Here is a 23,106-nt window from a genome sequence, read left to right as displayed (position 1 = left end):
ATCCGTCATTCCGTTAACCATCGTCATTTGAACAGTCAGTAGAATGTACACCAACGAAGAGAAGGCAGAGATGCTACTCATCTATGGGGAATGTAAGTTAGCAGAACAGTACTTGCAGTACCGTTCTCTTACGAACGGGTACATTTAGTACAGTAGTTTAATGCTTTTAAATACCGTTGTGTAGAGTAGGCATACAGTAAAGGCTGTACTTCCTACAAACTGCATCGACATAAGGTTTCTTTCATTGTTGTTGTTGTTGTTGTTGAAGGTAGGCGAAATGCTACGCAGGCAGAGGAGCTGTACAGAGAGCGATATCCTGACAAGAACTCAGCTTCCCGACGGATGTTTTCTCGTCTTGTTGTGACACTTCAGGAAACGGGAAGTCTCAATCCACGACAACGCAATCGTCGTAGCACTCGCACAGACGAAGCTGCCGAAGTTACTGTTCTCGTTTCCGTTGCTATGAATCGACATGTGAGCGCACGACAGCTTGAACACGAGATTGGAATTCCTAAAACCAGTTTACATCCCATTCTTACACGTCACAGGTAAATACAAGGAACATGCGTTATTGGTCCAGCGACAACCCACGCTGGCTTAGACAGGTGGAACATCAGCGTCAATGGAGAGTTAACGTCTGGTGTGGGACGCTTGGTACTACAATTATTGGCCCTTATTTCATCAGTGGTAGTCTAAACGGCACAGCGTATGCCAACTTCCTCGGACGAATTCTTACTCCTTTTTGGATGAAGTGCCGCTAAGAAATAGAATGCTTATGTGGTATCACGATGAATGTCCAGCACATAATGCCTTGCGCGCACGTCTTGTTCTGAACCGAAGGTATCCTGCCAGATGGATTGGTTGAGGAGAAACACTTACTTGGCCTGCAAAGTCTCCTGATTTAAATACTCTGGACTTTTTTGTGGGGATACAACAAAGACGTAGTCTATCTCGATATCCCAACAACTCCAGAGGGCATGCAGGAACGTATCGTGCTTGCTTGTAATTCTCTTCAGCACGCAACACTGGAAGCAGTCAATAATTCTTTCATTCAACGAGTGCACTAGTGTATCGGTGTCTAGGATCACCACTTTGAGCACCACTGAATATTCTACTGCTGGGCAATGGTACAGGAGAGTCAAAGTCAATTTTGTGTTATGTTTTTACTTGGTTTGCTTTTGTTTTCTGACAACTCCAGCAAGTGGTCGAGTTTGTGATCCCAGGCTCAAAGTTAGTGTTGTGTTATGTAATTAATAACGTTATGTTGCAGTGAATGGTACACTGTGATACATTTTTCAATAGTTCTCTAGGAGAGGAAATGAATTATCGAATAAAAAATACATGGTGTCATTTATAAAGGTCATACCGCTGTTCATATGTTTGCAAAAAACACAGCTACAACGAAGTCAATCATGCTGATTGATGTCCCACTGACGGCTAAAGAATATTTGCTTGAAAGATTTTGTAATTTGCATCTGGGCAAATAGCGATTTAGGGTGGTCAAGATAAATGGGACACCCTGTATATGTGGGTTCTGTACGACTTTGGGGTAACCTGTGGCACTGTCTTGTGGAGAAAGAAATCACAATTTCAGAACGGGGTTTTGGGGAGGTTTTGACTAAAAACGAAAAGAATGTAAATGTGAAAATAAAATAACTTAAATAGAATACCTTCAGTGGTCACTTGCTACTTTCTCTGTCATAATACATCACATATAAATTGTTACATTTTGTAAACAAAGATGATGTCTGGAAACTACTATGTGCAAATAACATACAGCAAAAACAGAGAGAGCAAATTGCCTAAGTAAGAGCTGTGCAGTTCTACAGATACAGGCTGAGCGCAACAACGACTGAAAACAAATTCAGATCATCCAGATACTTTTTAGCACAGGCTACATTGTGATCAGTTCTTGGACGAAGACCTACACTCCTGGAAATTGAAATAAGAACACCGTGAATTCATTGTCCCAGGAAGGGGAAACTTTATTGACACATTCCTGGGGTCAGATACATCACATGATCACACTGACAGAACCACAGGCACATAGACACAGGCAACAGAGCATGCACAATGTCGGCACTAGTACAGTGTATATCCACCTTTCGCAGCAATGCAGGCTGCTATTCTCCCATGGAGACGATCGTAGAGATGCTGGATGTAGTCCTGTGGAACGGCTTGCCATGCCATTTCCACCTGGCGCCTCAGTTGGACCAGCGTTCGTGCTGGACGTGCAGACCGCGTGAGACGACGCTTCATCCAGTCCCAAACATGCTCAATGGGGGACAGATCCGGAGATCTTGCAGGCCAGGGTAGTTGACTTACACCTTCTAGAGCACGTTGGGTGGCACGGGATACATGCGGACGTGCATTGTCCTGTTGGAACAGCAAGTTCCCTTGCCGGTCTAGGAATGGTAGAACGATGGGTTCGATGACGGTTTGGATGTACCGTGCACTATTCAGTGTCCCCTCGACGATCACCAGTGGTGTACGGCCAGTGTAGGAGATCGCTCCCCACACCATGATGCCGGGTGTTGGCCCTGTGTGCCTCGGTCGTATGCAGTCCTGATTGTGGCGCTCACCTGCACGGCGCCAAACACGCATACGACCATCGTTGGCACCAAGGCAGAAGCGACTCTCATCGGTGAAGACGACACGTCTCCATTCGTCCCTCCATTCACGCCTGTCGCGACACCACTGGAGGCGGGCTGCACGATGTTGGGGCGTGAGCGGAAGACGGCCTAACGGTGTGCGGGACCGTAGCCCAGCTTCATGGAGACGGTTGCGAATGGTCCTCGCCGATACCCCAGGAGCAACAGTGTCCCTAATTTGCTGGGAAGTGGCGGTGCGGTCCCCTACGGCACTGCGTAGGATCCTACGGTCTTGGCGTGCATCCGTGCGTCGCTGCGGTCCGGTCCCAGGTCGACGGGCACGTGCACCTTCCGCCGACCACTGGCGACAACATCGATGTACTGTGGAGACCTCACGCCCCACGTGTTGAGCAATTCGGCGGTACGTCCACCCGGCCTCCCGCATGCCCACTATACGCCCTCGCTCAAAGTCCGTCAACTGCACATACGGTTCACGTCCACGCTGTCGCGGCATGCTACCAGTGTTAAAGACTGCGATGGAGTTCCGTATGCCATGGCAAACTGGCTGACACTGACGGCGGCGGTGCACAAATGCTGCGCAGCTAGCGCCATTCGACGGCCAACACCGCGGTTCCTGGTGTGTCCGCTGTGCCGTGCGTGTGATCATTGCTTGTACAGCCCTCTCGCAGTGTCCGGAGCAAGTATGGTGGGTCTGACACACCGGTGTCAATGTGTTCTTTTTTCCATTTCCAGGAGTGTGCATTAACGTTGAGCAGTTAATAATTTACATTACACAAATCTTTTTCTGCAAGAATGAATGCATTTGCACAAAAGGCAGACACACACATATCTGCATAAAGTGGTTAATTTTTTGGCTTGTTCATCGGTATTTGGCATATACTATCAATTTTACCAGGAAGATACACACAGATCTGAATAGAGTGCTTAATTGTTTGGTTGATACCCCTGCATTTTGGCGTATTTTTACCAGTTTACAGTTTGGGAGTCCCGCCAGATTACCAATTTTTACAACAAACTTTACCAATTTTTATTTTTATCTCCACTTGACTCACATTTCGAAGAGTATGTTAGGGTACGATTGTGTTATATTGTCAGACTATCTTAGTACGCTTTATGCGTTATATATGTGCAATATATGTATGACATTTGTGTGGCGTAATTGTAGCATATGTTACATCTATCTAGCTCTACATACATACTCCGCAAGCCAACGTACGGTGCGTCGTGAAGCGTATGTTATACCACAACTAGTCATTTCCTCGCAAATAGAATGAGAGATAAAGAGACTGTTTATATGCTTCCATATGAACCCTAACTTCTCGTATCTTATCTTTGTCGTCCTTACGCATAATGTACTTCGACGGCAGTGTACTGGTTCTGCATTCATCTTCCCCAATAGCATTCCTCGAAGAGAACGTCGCCTTCCCTTCAGGGATTCCCGTTGTAGTTCATAAAGCATTCCCATAATACATGTATGTTCTTTGAACCTAACCGTAAAATATCTAGCAGCCCACCTTTGAACTGCTTTGATGTCTTCTGTTAATCCGACCACGTGAAGATCCGAAACACTCCAGCAGTCCTCAAGAGTAGGTTGCATTTGTGGCCTATATGTGATCTCCTTTATAGAGTAGCCACACTTCCCAAAATTCTCCCAAATCGACCATTTTCCTTTCCTGTCATGATGTAACACTGGTGTTATTCCAGACCAGAGCACACACTGCAATTATGCCGAGTGTGTGTGTGTGTGTGTGTGTGTGTGTGTGTGTGTGTGTGTGTGTGTGAAGATAAAAGAAAATGTTGGATATATTTTATTTACATACATATATCGTTAATACGCAATACGTACACATCATAAATTACATCTGCTATCACTTCTTTCCTCTTTGCAGTGCCAGCCACACGAATTCGCTGCATTCACTTTCTAGGTGGCCTTGATTTCCACATATTGTGTAGACTGCCTGCCGTGTACACTGATGGCACTCCAGGGCATGGTGATTGTCCAAATTACATAACGTACATCTCGTGGGATACAGGTCACTGTCTACCTCTCTCATATTGCTTCTAAATTCCAGCACCAAAATGGGAGGTGTAACAACAACATCAAAACCAAAATATAAACACAAAATGTCATAATGTTATTAATCAATTGCAATAGACTAACGAGTCTGGAAAAAATACACATGCAATAGTTCTCGAAGTCTTGCGTGGAAGCAGTACAACGTTAGCTACAGCTCTCACACAAAATTGACTTTGTTAGTAACAAATAAAATGGAAAAATACTTACTCCCTGTCTCCTTCTACCTGGCTGATTATGCCTGCTGGGGAGAGGGCGAGGGATATCATTGCACGAATGCCCGATACTGGTGTCAGTGATTTATAACAAACTTTACCAATTTCCATATTTGTCTTTACTTGACTAACATTTTCCATAGTATGCTATGTGTAGGGAAGCAGCCTACTCACGCTGTAGTAAATTCACATCAGTTTCCATTGTGTGCCAGCCAGTTTGCTGTAACTAGCTCTGACGTCATAAATGTTGCGCAATACCTTAAAAATCAAGCAAATGACCTAAAACTTTTCTAGCATGTCAGGAATAATACTAAATTAATGTGTGTTAAATATCAGTTCGATAACTTCAGCCATTTTCGAAATTTGGACGTTTTTCTAAAAAAATCATTGGCGCAACAGAAAAGAGCTAGAGACTTCAAAATTTATATTTAGATTCATCTTTCATAATGATTTAATAAAAACAGTACTTTGGATTTCACAAATTAAGACTTTAGTGGAAATTCATGATTTTCTGGTTTTCATCTCAAAACTGAAGGAAGCAAGATAGATTAAGTAGGCTAATAAATAAGGCTAGGATGTTTAGATTTAAATAGGTTGGAGGTCCGCTATGACTGTGAAGATGTGAAAAGTTTCTTTTGAATACCTATAAAATTATAGCGATAGCGGATCTCAAAAGGGCCAGTTCAGAGCTCATCTACTGCGTGCAGTGTAATTTAATTAATTCTCTCGCCCAAAATATTTAACTTAGCCACGTCAAAATTTTATTATCAATACTTATCTGCGTGCTGAATGCACGTTTAAATTAAGAGCTTCATCGGCCATCAGCAAAAGAAGCTATAAATTATTATGTAACTTGAAGTGGTGCGTTACTAGCCCAGCGGCTAGTTGGGAGAGCCGATTTGATCAGGCGTTCCCTTAGCCGTCCGCACCGCGGCTATATATATAAGAACGCTGCGCGAGGAAGGAAGGCCCCAGTTCTCTCCAGACGCTAAATAGCACGCCATCTGTGTCAGGAGTGGCGTCGCATCGGTATCACTGCTACAAACAGCCTCGGGTGCCGTATTAAGTTACTAGAGATATGCGGAACCGTGAAAGCATTTCAAGTGAAGGGTTAATTCTGGGATGATTTTCATTATCTAGCCTCAGTTGGCGTATTGTCGTATTTTCACGTGCCGTCGCGGGACAGACATTCTATCAATTATTTAGCGTGGCGTTTGATGAAATATTCTCATCAAATTTGGGCGAGCATTCTTTTTAACATTTAATTCGGACATTTATAGTTGCATCAGCGCATTAGACTCTGAACTGCTCTGTTAGTTAGGTTGTAGGGATACTTGTGTTTGTTATCAGTGAATTTCAGAATATACTCAACTATTTTGGAAAATCGTTTTTGATTAGAAATCCCGGACAATCTCCTAATTCCTCAGAGCTATAAGCTGCAGCTATAATGGTATTCTCAGATGAAGTGGGCACTAGGAACTCTAATTACAGGCTCCACGTTTTGTTAAATCACTTTCTGGGTGCTAATAAGTAAATAGAGAGCCAGTGTTGAGAACGGCGAAAGACAGCATTAACAACATTCTAAAAGCCTGAAACTGATTCAACATGCAAGCATTTATACAGCAATTATTTTAATTTTCACAAGTTACTCGCCGCCCCACATATGGTATCATTGTTTTATATTTTCAGACTATCTTACAACACTTTATGCATGATGCATGTGCAGTTGTTGCCGATGTCATCAGTTTATGGAATGCTGATGCTGATGTCAGCAATTTTGCCCTAAAGTCCCATTGATTCTGTACTAACGGTATCAACATGCAGAGGCTAGAGTTAGCTTCCAGAGTAACGACACGTTCACCCTAACTGTGTAACCGCTACTTGCTTAGAAAGTTACAAACTACTAACAATTAACTAATGTATTCACTTTAAGTGACAGTGTGTTGCTTATTGTTGTCTGTAGTAAGTTATTGGCGGAAACCTCATTGCTGTATGGCTGTTCTTAGCAATTAAAATATCCTGGCTCTGATACGTTTGAATTTCCCAATGATAACGTTTTCCTTTGTATAGTGCATCACCTGTCCATCTCCTCAGTTTCTCAATTAATCGGCCTACAATCCCTGTTGCTCCGCAAGCAGAGACGAAATCGATTGCCTGCAATGATACTTAATTTTTCCAGGGGCAGGGTTCACGGTAGATACACTCCCCCGTTTTCATTTCAGCGGTGTGACTGTCTACCAGACAAGAAGCTACTCGTATAAAACAATTACAAAGACAGAAATGGAACGATTAGAAATCGTCTTGAATCTGGCACACTATAGACAGATAGAATGGTCGAGCAAAGAATGAAGAAGTCCTGCAAAGACAAAGAATAAATAAATAATAACAAAATACGTGAAAAATGGAAGAGACAGAGTTTTTCGCCACATAGTACGTTAGCATTCGTTGCTGAAAATAGTAGTTTATGTAATGAGGGAGGAAGTCATCAAGGGGCCTAGTCTCCAAAGAACACTGACAAAATTTCGGAATTTGTTTGGGGATATTTCATGAGTACTTAGTCAAAATGGAGCCGTCGACTCCTGTGGCTTAATTTTTCCGTTGCATTCAGTAAAACCAAACACGCATTCACATTGGCCAACTCTCCATCAGCAAATATGTCCACCCTGCTGCGTATCGCTGTTAACATACGGCTATCGATGCCGGAAAATCACATATGAGCAGTGCTGAACGCAAGCCTGAGGGCGTAACGAAAAGTGGGCATTGCTTTTCTCAACAGCAGGTAAAGGTAGTGAAAGAAACAAGCTTGCTTCCAATCAATGCACACGGCGAATACAATCGACATTTGCAATGATGTGCAGATATTTTGTGTGCAATACAGATACTAGGATAAATGGGGGAAAGAAATGAAACAAAGTGCAATCACTCTGTTAAAAGCCACAGGAGATCGAAAGTCCGCTATAGAGAAATACTTTGAAAACATTTCAGAAAAACGTCACAGAGAGATTTTTTGGATGGAGCTCCGGTTCACTGTGCATGTGTCAGATCACAGATTATTAGGGCTGTAACGGCGATTGCTTGAATGGAGAGAGTAGCCGATGTGCAACAACTACAGAAAACTGCATCGAACCTACTTCAGGTGTGATGCCCGATACAACAGCACAGACAAACTGCTTTTCTACACGTTTTCATGGCTCACTATTCGGCTGACCAAAAAGACAGTTTGTCTAAAAATATCTACCTTCTTTGTCTCGCCAGAATATACGTATATTACAAACTGCGTGTTTCGTGGAGATAATGGTTTTTCTGGTCCCCCAGATACTAGCGACTTTAGAAAAAATAATCGAAGACAAAATGAGTGGATTGGCCTCACAATACGTCACAATTCGGTCCATGAAAAATTGTAGAAGGTACAGTACATGTAAGCAAAGAGTGGCGAAGACTTGCGACAGAATAGCAATTATAACACATCGTATCTGTAATATAAACTACTTTGTTAATGGACAGTGGCACTGGCTTCATTTCTTATCCAAATGCCTGCTGAGAGCTAAAGTAGCGCAAAACGTCTTTTACTAATGTATCTGTCTGCCTTTCTGGAAGTTCTTAATGTTTAAATTGTTTGACGGCAGTTACTGTCTGAACTACTCATGAACACACACACACACACACACACACACACACACACACACACGAGTGTGTGTGTGTGTGTGTGTGTGTGTGTGTGTGTTCATGACTAGGACAGTTTGTGTGTGCGTGTGTGTGTGTGCGAGTGTGTGTGTTCATGACTAGGACAGATTGTGTGTGTGTGTGTGTGTGTGATACGAGTCTGCGCGTGCCAGCGGCCTTACCGCTGTGGTAACACCGGTTCCCGTCGGATTAACCGCTGTCGGGCTTGGCTAGCACTTGGACGGGTGACCGGCCGCTCTGCCAAGCGCTATTGACAAATGGGCTGCACTCAGCCCTTGCGAGGCCAATTGTGGAGCTACTTGATGGGGAAGTAGCTTCTCCGGTCTGGAAAACAACCAACGGCGGGAAGAGTAGTGTGCTGGGGACATGCCCCTCCATATCTGCACCCACTGACACCTGTGGGCTTAGGATGACACGGCGGTCGGTCGGTACCGTTGAACATTCAAGGTCTGTTCGGATGGGGTTCATACGGGTCACGCAGTCAGCCGCGCGAGTGTGGCGAACCTTTACACCTTCGCACATCCACCTGGCTGGCGCCTGCCCCCCATCCCTCCCCCGCCCTCCCCCGCCATACACTCCGCCCCTCAAGAGTCCCCTCGCCACAGACTGGAGGGCTGTAAGTTTTACGTACTGTGCGACCACGTATACCGTACAGTGCCGTGTATCGCGCATGACTCTCTCGCTTGCACGCATCGCATTGAGAGTGAGCTGAAAGTAATTCTTTACCACCAATGCTATTGTCAACAGAGTTTTCAGAGTCTTATTACAGTTCATGGTATTAATATTCATAAGACCAATACTGACAGTTTGCCTTCTACAACTAACCATTCAATTAAAAGATCGAAATATTATTCACAAAAAAGAAAAATTATGGGTAACGTTATACACATCTGATGTAAGAGAAATTTAGAGCGCTACACTGATTACAACATTAACAAAGTATTACTTTCCTTCTGTAGCAGTTGCGTTACAGACTCAAGTTCTCATTGTAAAACATACCATATTTGTGGTATCAAAAACACTAAATATTGTAAATTTTAGAGTGTTTAGCGGATACGAAAAGAAGTACTTTTTTATCTGACACAATTTTCACATGTGAATCGTTTCCTCTCTCTGAATCCACAAAGATTTTGACGACAGTGATGTTCAGACGTGGTGTTTAATTTTCAATGTGTTGAACGTTGTTTTGGAGATGTTGTTCAGCTCCTACGGATTTATTTTTGTGGAGAGACGCGAAGCGTCTGGTGTGCGAGAATCCGACACGCATTCCAGAAGGGATCCCTGAACGCTTGCCTGAAGCTGCAGCCATTATTCGTGAACACTTGGTTGTTCTGAGCGTGGCAGACAATCATTAGCACGGAGATGGAAGTTGTGCATTATTGTAATCGTACGACGTTTTGAGTAACATCTTTAGAACAACATTCATCACACGGCACTTTGAACACCGTCTCAGAACGTCAGTAGTGTCGAAACCTCCCTGGTGGCAAAACGGTGCAACTGTGAAATTGTTATCACATTAATAACTGCTTGTTTTTATATTCTCTGCACAAATTACAACTGTTTTGTTGTAGCCTGTGTAGTACACGAACCAGTAATCCGTTGTGTTGAAGTAGTTAGCATCAGAAATTATCTTGCGTGGCATTGAAAATGACGGAAGATCCTAAACTAGGTACCCAAACAGATTTTTGAAATTCACACCTCCAGTTAGAACGCAGTGGAAAGTCATCAGTGAATTAATATGAAATGATCAGTCCCAGTGATAAACTTACCTACTGTGTAGATATGGGATGAATTGCCTTCGTTAAATATCCGAGCTGTTTCGATCCAGTTGTTACGACAAAGGGAGTACAGTGCGTCGGCGAGAGCGAACATTTGTGATGACTTCGGATGTTGCTGCTCGCATAGTGCACTAAGCTCGTCATGAAAGGAGAGGTACCGCTCGTGATAGGCTAGTAGCTGATGATTCAACAGCGGTCGCCTGCAACATACAAGTTTAAACGTTAGAAATAAATAAAATTAGCATGTGAAATGGTATTGTACAGTGTATGCATGAATTTATAAAGGTCTAGAATGAATTTTCACTCAGCTGGGGAGTGCGCGTTAATCTGAAACCTCCTGGAAGATGTATTGCGTTTTCTGTCGTATGCAGATGTGAGGATGTTACACCTACATCTACATACATACACAGCAAGCCGTCGTATAGCGCTGAACGTAGGCTACGTTATACCACTAGCAGTCATGTCCTTCCCTGGATGAGATTTTCACTCTGCAGCGGAGTGTGCGCTAATATGAAACTTCCTGGCAGATTAAAACTGTGTGCCGGACCGAGACTCTAACTCGGGACCTTTGCTTTTCGCGGGCAAGTGCTCTACCAACTGAGCTACCCAAGCACGACTCACGCCCCCTCCTCACAGCTTCACTTCTGCCAGTTCCTCGTCTCCTACCTTCCATGTCCTTTCCTGATCCTCTCACAAATATGAGGGAAAAAAGGCTATCTATATGCCTCCATATGGGTCCTAATTTCTCTTACCTTATCTTCGTTGTCCTTAAGCGAAACGAACGTTGGGGGCATTACAATCCTTCAGCAGTAACCTTTAAATTTTCTAAATAGTGTTCCTCGAAAAGATCATATCGTCCCCTTTAGAGATTCCCATTGCAGTTCCCAAGTCACCTTCATAACACTTTCGTGTTCATCGAACCTACTGGTAACATATCCAGCACCCCGCTTCTGAATTGCTTCCATGTCTTCCTTTAAATTTAGAGAACTAGATTTGAAGCTGACTGCCGAGTGATTCTTCTGGTGTTACCGCCAGACACCACACTTGCTAGGTGGTAGCCTTTAAATCGGCCGCGGTCTATTAGTATACGACGGACACGCGTGTCGCCACTGTCAGTGATTGCAGACCGAGCACCGCCACACGGCAGGTCTAGAGAGACTTCCTAGCACTCGCCCAGTTGTACAGCCGACTTTGCTAAAGATGGTTCACTGACAAATTACGCTCTCATTTGCCGAGACGATAGTTAGCATAGCCTTCAGCTACGTCATTTGCTACGACCTAGCAAGGCGCCATTATCATTTGCTATTTATCTTGTGATGCCTGTACCGCCAGACCGATGTACACCAATTATGGATTAAAGTTAAGTATTCCAGCAGCAACGTACCTTATTGGCTATATTAATTACATTGTCCTGTTCCAGACCTCACGCCAGCCTGCGTGAGCTTAAATGCGTGCCTTTCGGCTAGCAATCATCGTGGCTTGGCTGTCTTGCCAAGTCACAACAAATTGACGACGAGGATTTTACGATCGTATTGATTTTCCTAAATTACTTGTGTCATGGCTTCGCCACAATCTCCAGATGTACTGTCCGAATTTTATCGCTTGCAGAATCAGCAGATGCAGGCCTTATTGGATGCCCTTGGACAGCTCGTCCAGGGTCAACGTGCACTGCAAAATGACGCGGCAGCCGCCGCTCCACCGCTCACGCAGCTACAACACGCAGTTGGACCACCTTTTCGTCCTTTTGATGCGGCACTGGAAAGCTGGACGGAGTGGTCACGCCAATTTGGATTCCATCTCGCCGCCTACAGAATTCGAGGTAATGAGCAGCAGCCTTTTCTCCTTTCCTCCGTCGGCGTCCAAATGTACCGTGTGATAGTGAAATTATTTCCCCGACGCGACGTAGCAACTCTGTCCTACGAAGAAATTTTGTCTGCGTTAGATGCATATTTCAAAGAATCAGTCAATGTAGTTGCCAAATGGTATACCTTCTTTCGTACAAAACGTATAGCTCCTCCTTTTGTGATTCTTCAACGGAGTTTTCGTTATTACTAGCTGAAATTTATTAAAGAACTCAGTTAGTCTTTCCCTTCCCTCATTCCTTGTCCCAAGCCCATATTCTCCTGTAACCGTTTCTTCTACTCTTTCCCCAACGACTGCATTCCAGTCCCACGTGACTACTAGATTTTCACCCCCATTTACGTACTGTATTACCGTTTCGATTACTAACGCGAATTCTTTACAACCGTTTGGAAAAACTGGTAGAAGCCGACCTTGGGGATGATCAGTTTGGATTCCGTAGAAATGTTGGAACACGTGAGGCAATACTGACCCTGCGACATATCTTAGAAGAAAGATTAAGGGAAGGCAAACCTACGTTTCTAGCATTGGTAGACCTAGAGAAAGCTTTTGACAATGTTGATTGGAATACTCTCTTTCAAATTCTGAAGATGGCAGGGGTAAAATACAGGGAGCGAAAGGCTATTTACAATTTGTACAGAAACCAGATGGCAGTGATAACAGCCGAGGGACATGAAAGGGAAGCAGTGGTTGGGAAGGGAGTGAGACAGGGTTGTATCCTCTCCCCGATGCTATTCAATCTGTTTATTGAGCAAGAAGTAAAGGAAACAAAAGAAAAGTTCGGAGTAGGTATTAAAATCCATGGAGAAGAAATACAAACTTTGAGGTTCGCCGATGACATTGTAATTCTGCCAGAGACAGCAAAGGACTTGCAAGAGCAGTTGAACGGAATGGACAGTGTCTTGAAAGGAGGGTATAAGATGAACATCAACATAAGCAAAACGAATATAATGGAACGCAGTCGAATTAAGTCGGGTGATGCTGAGGGAACTAGATTAGGAAATGAGACACTTAAAGTAGTAAAGGAGTTTTGCTATTTAGGGAGCAAAATAACTGAAGATGGTCGAAGTAGAGAGGATATAAAATGTAGACTGGCAATGGCAAGGAAAGCGTTTCTGAAGAAGAGAAATTTGTTAACATCGAGTATTGATTTAAGTGTCAGGAAGTCGTTTCTGAAAGTATTTGTATGGAGTGTAGCCATGTATGGAAGTGAAACATGGACGATAAACAGTTTAGACAAGAAGAGAATAGAAGCTTTCGAAATGTGGTGCTACAGAAGAATGCTGAAGATTAGATGGGTAGATCATATAACTAATGAGGAGGTATTGAATAGAATTGGGGAGAAGAGGTTTTTTGTGGTACAACTTGACTAGAAGAAGGGATCGGTTGGTAGGACATGTTCTGAGGCATCAAGAGATCACCAATTTAGTACTGGAGGGCAGCGTGGAGGGTAAAAATCGTAGAGGGAGACCAAGAGATGAATACACTAAGCAGATTCAGAAGGATGTAGGCTGCAGTAGGTACTGGGAGATGAAGAAGCTTGCACAGGATAGAGTAGCATGGAGAGCTGCATCAAACCATTCTCAGGACTGAAGACCACAACAATAACATTACCCTTTCACTACCCTCATACACTTTCTCTATCTCTTCACCTTCAGCTTACGACGTCGGCATGTATACCTGGACTATCGTTGTCAGTGTTGGTTTGCTGTCGATTCTGTCAATAATCACTGAACTGTTCACAATAAAGCACTCTTTCTCCTACTTTTATATTCATAATGAATCCTACTACCGTTATACAATACACTGGGTTCTATTACTTCAGAACGTTTTCGGTTGTCGCCAGTGATACCGCATAAAGTCCAGAAACAGGTGATATTGTCATTTCCTTTTCTTTCCTTTCTCCCCCCTCTACCTTCAGTTTACAAAAAATGTGTCACAGTTGCGGTTTCCGCGTGGTGTCTGTTCTTTCAGACATTCATTTACGTAAGAAGTCTTCGACCAACTCACGTATCTGGGAATCTATTCCATATGCTCGTACCTTCGTTAATTGTCTGCAGTGGCTTTCGGAAACCTAGGAATATGAGATCTGCCTGTTGCTCTTCAGCAGTAATACGCAGAATGTATGTGAGTTGAGGGCAAGCTGAGTTTCGCATGAGCGATACGTTCTAAAACCGTGCTGATTCGTGGACGAGAGCTTTTCTATCTCAAGCTACTTAATTGCATTTGAACTGACAATATTTATTCTGTACCAGACCAATGCCAAGATTTAGCCGGGTCCGTTCTTTTACACTTCCTATCAACAAGAGTTACCTGAGCTCTTTCCAGTCGCTTGGGACTTCGCGCTGGGCGAGAGAGCCTCGATACGTGCAGGCTAAATAAGGGGCCAGAAGCCGCTTCTCTGTGCCAGGAACGCCAGTTACTACTAGTATGTCCTCCAAAGAGGAGTCCATGTGATGGTCAAAAGCCAGTATGCGAGAATGAGTTTTGAAACGCAAAATTTAAAACTTCAGTTTTTCTTTTACTATCTTCTATTGCCGCGCCAGGCTTGTCAACGAGTGACTGGAGAGAAGCCTTCGACCCACCCCGGGATTTTATGTAGATCCGAATTTTCGCGGGTTCTCGACTAGATCTATTGTCAAGGTACGGCGATGGTAGTTGTGTATTTCTGGCATAGCTCTTATTAAGGGGGGGGGGGGGGGGGGGGGTAGGACGTCAAACGTGCCGACTTGGAGCAGGAGAGGCACCACAGGACATTTTAATTTCCACTGTCTATACTTTTACAAATGAATTCATAAAACTTTGTCAGCATGACCAGGAAGGATTCAGAATTCACACTCATAGCAGTGGAAGTTCGAAAACATAACGAAATAATTTTTTTACATGTAAAATTTCATCATTTTTTTCACTTACTAATGGCAGCATTCTTCGATGAGGTGTATGAAACTCTAGAATTTTCCAAATCTATTAAAAACTGTGGTAAAAATTGAGGTAATTAACTACATAATTTGTGTTTTTTCTAAACATGAAGTTTAAAATACAACAGACCATTCGTTTTTTCATAAATTAAATAAATTCTAGAGTTTCATACACCTAAAAGTATGGTATGTATGCTGTGCAAAATTCATCGAAGAATGTCTGTAAGTTATGAAGAAAAGTGTACCTATAGCAACAAATGCAGCCATTAGTAAGTGAAAAAATGATGAAATTTCACACGTAAAAAAAATTATTTTGTTATGTTTTCGAACTTCCACTGCAATGAGTTTGAATCCTGAATCCTTCCTGGTGACGCTGACAAAGTTTTATGAATTTATTTGTAAAAGTATAGACACTGGAAATCAAAATGTCCTGTGATGCCTCTCCTGCTCCAAGTTGGCCCGTTTGACGTCTTACCCCCCTTAAAGGCAGCGGAATCTGTACTAACGTTTGCCTGTCATCACTTGCATCTTCTCTTTTGAACTGAGAATGCAATAGCATTTGCTTCCTCAGAATTTCCCACGGCGGGTCTCTTCCGCTCTTCATCCACTTACTCTGCACGTATTTCTCGTGAGCGCGATTTACAACCCGTTTAAGCTTTGCCAATAACTCCTCTACGTCCATTACACGGAACTAAATAATACCCATCCACGAGAAAACGAAGTAATTACTTTCCAAGAGAACTAAAATTTTTCCCCTAGAACCTTCCTGTTGAGGCACGCGCTAAGCTACTTGCTGTCTACTTCGTCTGCAAACTGACTTGGACAAGGCGTGTTGCTGTGCTGCGTATCTCATGGATAAGGTGGAACACACTGCGAATATATTGCGGATGCTTGCTAGACTATGGTGGGGAGCAAAACTAACAGTCGTCTTAATTATGTATCAGGTCTTGATCCTCCCTGCCTTCGATTATGGCGGCATCGCGTGTGGCAACGCGACGAAATCGACATTGTGTAAACTCAATGTCCTCCATTACAGGTTGCTTCGTCTTGGTCTTGGGACCATGATGTCAACGACCGCCAACGCACTGGTGGTGGAAGCGTCTGCAATGCCTCTCACCATACGTCGGCAGATATTTTCCGATAATTTTCTATTTAGTCGGTCTTACATACTTGTTGTGCCTCCATCAAGACAGTGGTTCAGTTCTGGTGGCTCACGCAGGCATCTCACAGAAGACAGACGAACAAAAGTCTCTTACTAATCCGCAACTATGAGAGGTGGAGACATCGTTTACTGCTAGTCCTGCAAGACTCGAAACGCTTGTTTTCACTCTCTGTTTGGGACTTTCTTCGCCAAAGCCCCAGTGTCGTACCTGTCATCAGATTTCAGAACGGGGACGAAAATTAATAAAGACCAGGAGCACTTCCCTACCCAATGTTGGCCACAGCACGCTTTCATTTATGCAAATAGCTCTAAAAGTGAGGTAGATGTGGGTTACGCCATCTCCAGCCTCTCTAGCGACATACCATGTACTGGTGTAACCTGGTGCCAGCACACCAAGCGGCAAAGAGGTTTCGAGAAGCTTGTAGAGGCCAAAGACAAACTTGCGAGAAGTGCGCCGCCAACGCCCTCTCGGCCATCACTATTTAGATCGCCGCTGCGGACTGGAGGGACCAGTCAAAAATAATTCAAACGGCTCTGAGCACTATGCGACCTAACTACTGAGGTCATCAGTCGCCTAGAACTTAGAACTGCTTAAACCTAACTAACCTAAGGACATCACACACACCCATGCCCGAGGCAGGATTCGAACCTGCGACCGTAGCGGTCACGCGGTTCCAGACTGAAGCGCCTAGAACCGCACGGCCACACCGGCCGGCGGGACCAGTCATTTCCAGTCTGTCATCCAGGGAGTCACCGACACATCAGTCTCACTTGCAATCGCAGAAGTCGCAGGTAGCACATAGCGAGTAGAGTAGTGTGTACAGTGGACATGTACTTCATCAGCGTCGAGGCTAACATCGTCTGTCACGGAAAGCTTGTACCATAACACCTGAAGTATCTTGAGTTAACTGATTTTCTCCTTTTATGAGTAAAGAACCAAATAATACATGCAAGCAGTTTCCGTTATACAAAGAAGATACCTGCTACCAGCCAACATCCTCTCCTCGCTTCCCAAGATACACCTCTACAGTGACAACGATGCGATAAAAAATACTAAACGTTTGCACCGCCGCCTGAATCATCTGTCTACATAGTGTAGTTGCTGGCCATCAGGGAGGCAATTTATTTTGACACGCAGGCTTCAGGCTAGTGTTGACTCTCAGAGACACTAAAACGTGTTGAAGAAAGTACAAAATCCGGCTTTTGATAAACAAATTGATGATCGCATCACACAAAGCTTTACGCCTCACCTGTTCCTGTCAACATCGACATTGGACTGTTGATGACTGGAAACGTGTGGCCTGGTCGGAGGACTCTAGTTTCAAATTGAATTGAGCGCATGGACGTGTGCGGGTATGGAGACAACTACATGAATCCGTGGACCCTGCATGTCAACAGGAGACTGTTCAGGTTGGTGGAGGCTCTGTAATGGTGTGGGGAGTGGGCAGTTGGAGCGATATGGGACCCCTGAAACGTCTAGATACGGCTCTGCCATGTGACACGTACCTAATCATCATGTGTGATCACCTGCATCCATTCAGGTCCAACGTGCATTCCGACGGATTTGGGCAATTCCAGCAGGACAATGCGACACCCCACACGTCCAGAATTGCTACAGAGTGACTCGAGGAACACTCTTCTGAGTTTAAAGACTTCCGATGGCCACCAGACTTGCAACGTGCTTACAGATTTATGGACAGCGCTGCACGATTCACGGTGTCAGTTCCCTCCAGCTCTACTTCAGACATTAGTCGAGTCCATGCCACGTCGTGCTGCGACACTTCTGCGTGCCCGCGGTGGCCCTACACAATATTAGACAGGTGCACCAGTTTCTTTAGACTTACCGCCAATGTCAGTACAGAGACATGGTGTAGTGATCATGATGTCATCATAGCGCCAACAGTTAATAAAGTTAATAAATCAATCAAGAAATCTTATAGCATATTTTTGCTAGAAGGAGAAGGTAAGCAGTTCCTAGATCCCGCTAACAAAACGAATGAATATCACTTATTCGCTTTTTTATTTTGACTTTGCCATCGAAGATCGTACAACCAACAATCGTTATAGAAGTGTCATTGTAACATACTAACAATTTCCACAGTATAACTATAAAAGAAAGACTAAAAGACGAAAACCCTAAAACCACCAGGTGTCACAGCAGTGTCAAGTTAACATTAGTGAAATTTTCACACTAGAACAATGATAAGAGTGTGGAGTACGAAGATAAGTTCATTATATAAATTTGAAAAAAAAAGAAAACAAAATTATGACCCAGGTTTGAATTGGGCCGTTTCCAGGGGAGAATGACGTTCACAGCAGCTTATAACTGAAAGCTGGACAACGGCTTCGTTCACAGGGATGAGTTCTTAATGCAAAGTAAAACGGAAACGGATGTCGCAACTTCTGAACCGGGATGGTTCCAAGGGAGGACAAAATCCGCACAACGTGCAGGTCAAAGCTGGATACCGATGTTTTTTAAATAGTTCATGAGCAACTGACACCTATATGTATCAAACTGGTGAAGTAATGTTTGTAGAGAGGGGGTACATGTCACTGTGATGTGGTTCAGATCCACTACCACTTTTATGTCCAGATCACAGTTCCCAGAAGGGATGACTTCCAACTGATACAGGTGAGCGGGATAATAACCGTGTCCCAGCCACATGCGGATGAGAGAGGTCACATGACGTCTACTGAGCCTCGCCGCAGTGAACCATGGCCGTAAGGTGACGTTTGGTCGTATGGCCGCCAGGTGGCCGCCCTTACAGTGCTGGGATGCCTGCCATTCACAGTTCCAGTCACGATAAGCAGCCTTCTTGACACTCGCATTGTGGTCCGTACCAGGTATTGGTGTTGACTGGATCTGTCCTTCTATAATTCTCCTCTTAGCGAGGGGAATTCGTTGTGGAGAGTGCCTTGATGCACTTTTATCCAGAGTAAGCGGACGTCAATGACTAATGTTTAAATGGTTCAAATGGCTCTGAGCACTAAGGGACTTAACTTCTGAGGTCATCAGTCTTCTAGAACTTAGAACTATTTAAACCTAACTAACCTAAGGACATCACACACATCCATGTCCGAGGCAGGATTCGAGCCTGCGACCGTAGCGGTCGCGCAGTACCAGACTGTAGCGCCTAGAACCGCTCGGCCACATCGGCCGGCCCCGATTAGCAAGATAGTACAGTAGCTCGATCTTTTGTTAACAGCTGAATGCTTAAATTTGCATAGTTATGGATCAGGGAACGAATTTTGTGTCACACTTGGTAAAACAAAACAGTTTGTCATGCATTTCATTTCCGAAGTTCAGGCTAGCCCATTCTATCCACAAAACAATAGAATATAATGCATTCATAGGACTACCTCTAAAATGAGTTACTGTATCAATAGCCGGCATACTGACCATGTCCCAAATCTACAATATGTAGTTTGCCCTAATACCTCGATAGTACATATTGGTGCAGGTGTGCCCAAGTTCGTCGGAATGCACGTTGGACCTGAATGGATGCAGGTGATCACACATGGTGGTGTACAGTCGATAAATGCTGTCCCCCTTCGAAGTCATGATTCCTAAGTTAGGACCTAACTGTGAATAGGTTGAAAAAATTTACAAAGAGAATATGGGAGCTCTAGTAGAAAGTACAGCAAGCCAGCACTACAGTTGTGGAACGATGGGAACAGTCCATGCAAAATGTGGGACGGTGAGTGTTGGACACCAATCCCCACACGCCTAAAGGAAAGACAAAGAAGTTCTTGGCTAAATATTAGGGTTCTTATGAAGACAATGAACGTTTAAGTGCAGTTTCCGACAAAAGTTCTGTAGTTCATATTAGTAGGTTTAAACCTTTTAGAGGAATGGTGGATGTATTGCCACAAATGCCACCGACTGTGGTAGGGTGCATGAAAACGGAAAAAGTCAAGTATCGTGGTTCAGTGGACAAGCACAGTGGACATATCCTATCCTACGCATTAAGGCCATGTGACGAGTAGTAGTATTTGAATTTAGTTGTGTTATTTCTAAGAGCTTTATAATCCATGTGTTGTTCTATTCTTGTTTGTGTGTACTGTGAATTTGTATCAGTTACTGCAGATCGTTAGAGTTGTACATTGGTTAAGTTTTATTTCTGAGTCGTTTAGTTTTGTATACGTATTTGTGAAGGTGCGGATGACAAAAGTTTCTCTCCTCAAGTGCTGCACCACTAGGAAAAACCAGGTGGTTTGCGGTAGGCCTGTTGTTGCAGCGCGTCATCAATGGAAGAGCAATGCACATTGTTCGCATCCAACTGTTATACTCAGGTGTGTTACTTTCTAGACACACAAATGTGTAGCTAATCAGTCATCAATGAACATTGATATTGGGCGTGGATGTGTGGGAGGTAAAGAACGAAGTATGCAGATTGCATGAAGCATTCATAGAATTTGCGTGGGGAAGCGCAGAGGAAAAAATTCTCACTGAGGTGGAGGGTGAGTACCAGGAATTGAGGGTATTCTATGGCAAACTGAATGCCTGAATGACACAAATCACTGACGCACCACGGACGCTAGTTCGTAGGAGAAGAAGGTGGTTCGACGCAAGAGGACAAATATTAAAATCAGTACTCGATATGGAGCATTACGAAGATATTCAGGAGCTGAACAACACGATTAGGGAAGTGCAAACAATGACAGACAGAAACAAAAGCACAGTAGATGGACATACCACACAGCTGTCTAATTTGCCACAGGGCGTTGTGAATAACCAAAAGGGAACGTAATTTATTAACAGAGTTAACCAAGTACACCTGGCATACAATGAAACCAATGAATAGTGACTTGGGGAAAACATAAAGACGACCGAGCTTATCGGGCAGTGCACTAGCGGTAACCACACTATTATGGGTATCATCAGATAGAATTTGCAATGCGAGAACTGCAGTGGGGTCATTACAGGAAACAGTTTACCATGTGGTAAGCAGGCAATTGTATTCTCTATAACTACAACCACAACAATTCTTGACAGGGCGGGATATAGCTGAAGAAGAGTTTTTGTGGAGCTACAACGAGTGGCAGAGGTGTAAAAGAACTCGTCAATGTTTTACCATACAGCAACGGTGGAAGTAAATGCGGACAAAACAAAGTTGTGCATACTGGTCTGATAAGCGCCGGTAGTGATGAACGCACACTACTTGTTTTATATGGGCCACCCATATCTAGTAAGATGGGAAATGATGGATAAATGGGTACAAAGAAAGGCGAGAGAGGTCTCAGTATTTATGAGCACGGAGAAGATCATGCTCTTATGTCATTAAGACACCTACAATAGCGTTTGAAGGAGATTATCAGCATTTGTTCAACGAGAGAATTCCAAACTGACGCACACACAGGACAAATGCAGCTGTTTCTGGGAAAAGTGGAACGTCAGAAAGAAATATTAACACCACATCCTTATTTTCAGAAGGTAAGAACAGACTGGACATAATATTTGCTCCATAAACTGTGCTCATGAATCGCTACAAGAATGGAACACCTCAGTGCATGACAGAGTTCTCATTAAATAATAGCGGTATTTCGGTGAACGACGCAGCTTGTGAGACAGACTCCCAGCTACATTGACAGGTATAACTGTACTCTAACTACCCTACTCTGCATTGTATTGACCAGAGAAAACACTGGAAGTTCTACCAACGCAAAACATAACCTACCTTAAGAACACTCTGAATCCTGATCTCATACACTCTTCAGACACTCATGTAGCGTGACACCGAGGCAAAATTTTCACGGGAAAAATGTTTGAATACATTAAGGAATATCAAGAGAACCAATGCCAAAATCTAACAATACCCATTAAGAGCACTACTCTTGCCGTGTTTCTGATAGTAAGCTGCATACTCTAGTTTGGTCTCAGGCACAGAATTATCCATTATCCAGATCTACCGACACATCAGACTAAGAAAACGGTAAATTTATTGTAGCTTGTAAACACAAAAATAGAAACAATGTAGTATAGCTTCAAAAAGAGTTCAGTAAATAAAAACTTAAGAAGAATAGTATAAAATTGAAAATTAAAAGAAAATTCATGTGAGTCGGCTCTCATGACAAAACAGTTGGTGCAATGGACACAATATGCAATTATGGTTCAAATGGCTCTGAGCACTATGGGACTCAACATCTTAGGTAATAAGTCCCCTAGAACTTAGAACTACTTAAACCTAACTAACCTAAGGACATCACACACACCCATGCCCGAGGCAGGATTCGAACCTGCGACCGTAGCAGTCCCGCGGTTCCGGACTGCAGCGCCAGAACCGCACGGCCACCGCGGCCGGCATGCAATTATGTATATAAAAATATGACACTAAGGTATACACATATTCTTCTTAATTTTGTCATGGTAACCATGCTATTGGTTTCTCTGTAACTAGTTGAGTTCAGGGTTTTTTTAAAATTTTGTCTTATTTGATATTTTTTCTATAAACTCAATCCAGCAATGGCGGCTACCACTTCACGTTTCGCGCCAACAGTACGGTTTTCCCGACCACGAGACCAAAGCACGTCTTCTATTGACATGCGGTCTTGGTAATTCTCGTGCACAGAGTATCCGCTAATCATAAGGGTCAAAGGGTGCTGCCACCTGTTGAGGATACAGTGAAGCTAGTGCGGCTACCGTGCTGCCCCAGGCCCAGTCCCCAAAGCCCCCTCAGCTGTCAAAATACTCACACCGGCACGTCCGCACCCTCCCCTCACCACAGAGTTTTGACGCACGGCCGTGTCCTCTTCTTAAAGTCTGCCGGCGTTTACCGTCAATTACTGGCGTTTACCGCCTCTAT

At 43.8% G+C, this 23,106-nt stretch overlaps 1 protein-coding gene across 1 annotated transcript in view; it reads right to left on the bottom strand.

Annotated features, from left to right (window-relative positions):
- Positions 1–23,106, bottom strand: part of LOC126191149 (uncharacterized) — a 101,407-nt gene that overhangs the window by 28,500 nt on the left and 49,801 nt on the right. The window contains exon 4 of the mRNA XM_049931905.1: positions 10,355–10,563. Within this exon, the coding sequence (XP_049787862.1) occupies positions 10,355–10,563 (209 nt within the window). The remainder of the gene's footprint in view (positions 1–10,354; positions 10,564–23,106) is intronic.

This window comes from Schistocerca cancellata, chromosome 6, assembly GCF_023864275.1.
Source record: "Schistocerca cancellata isolate TAMUIC-IGC-003103 chromosome 6, iqSchCanc2.1, whole genome shotgun sequence".
In the NCBI taxonomy this organism is placed as follows: Eukaryota; Metazoa; Arthropoda; class Insecta; order Orthoptera; family Acrididae; genus Schistocerca; species Schistocerca cancellata.
This window is presented reverse-complemented; position numbering and strand designations above follow the sequence as displayed.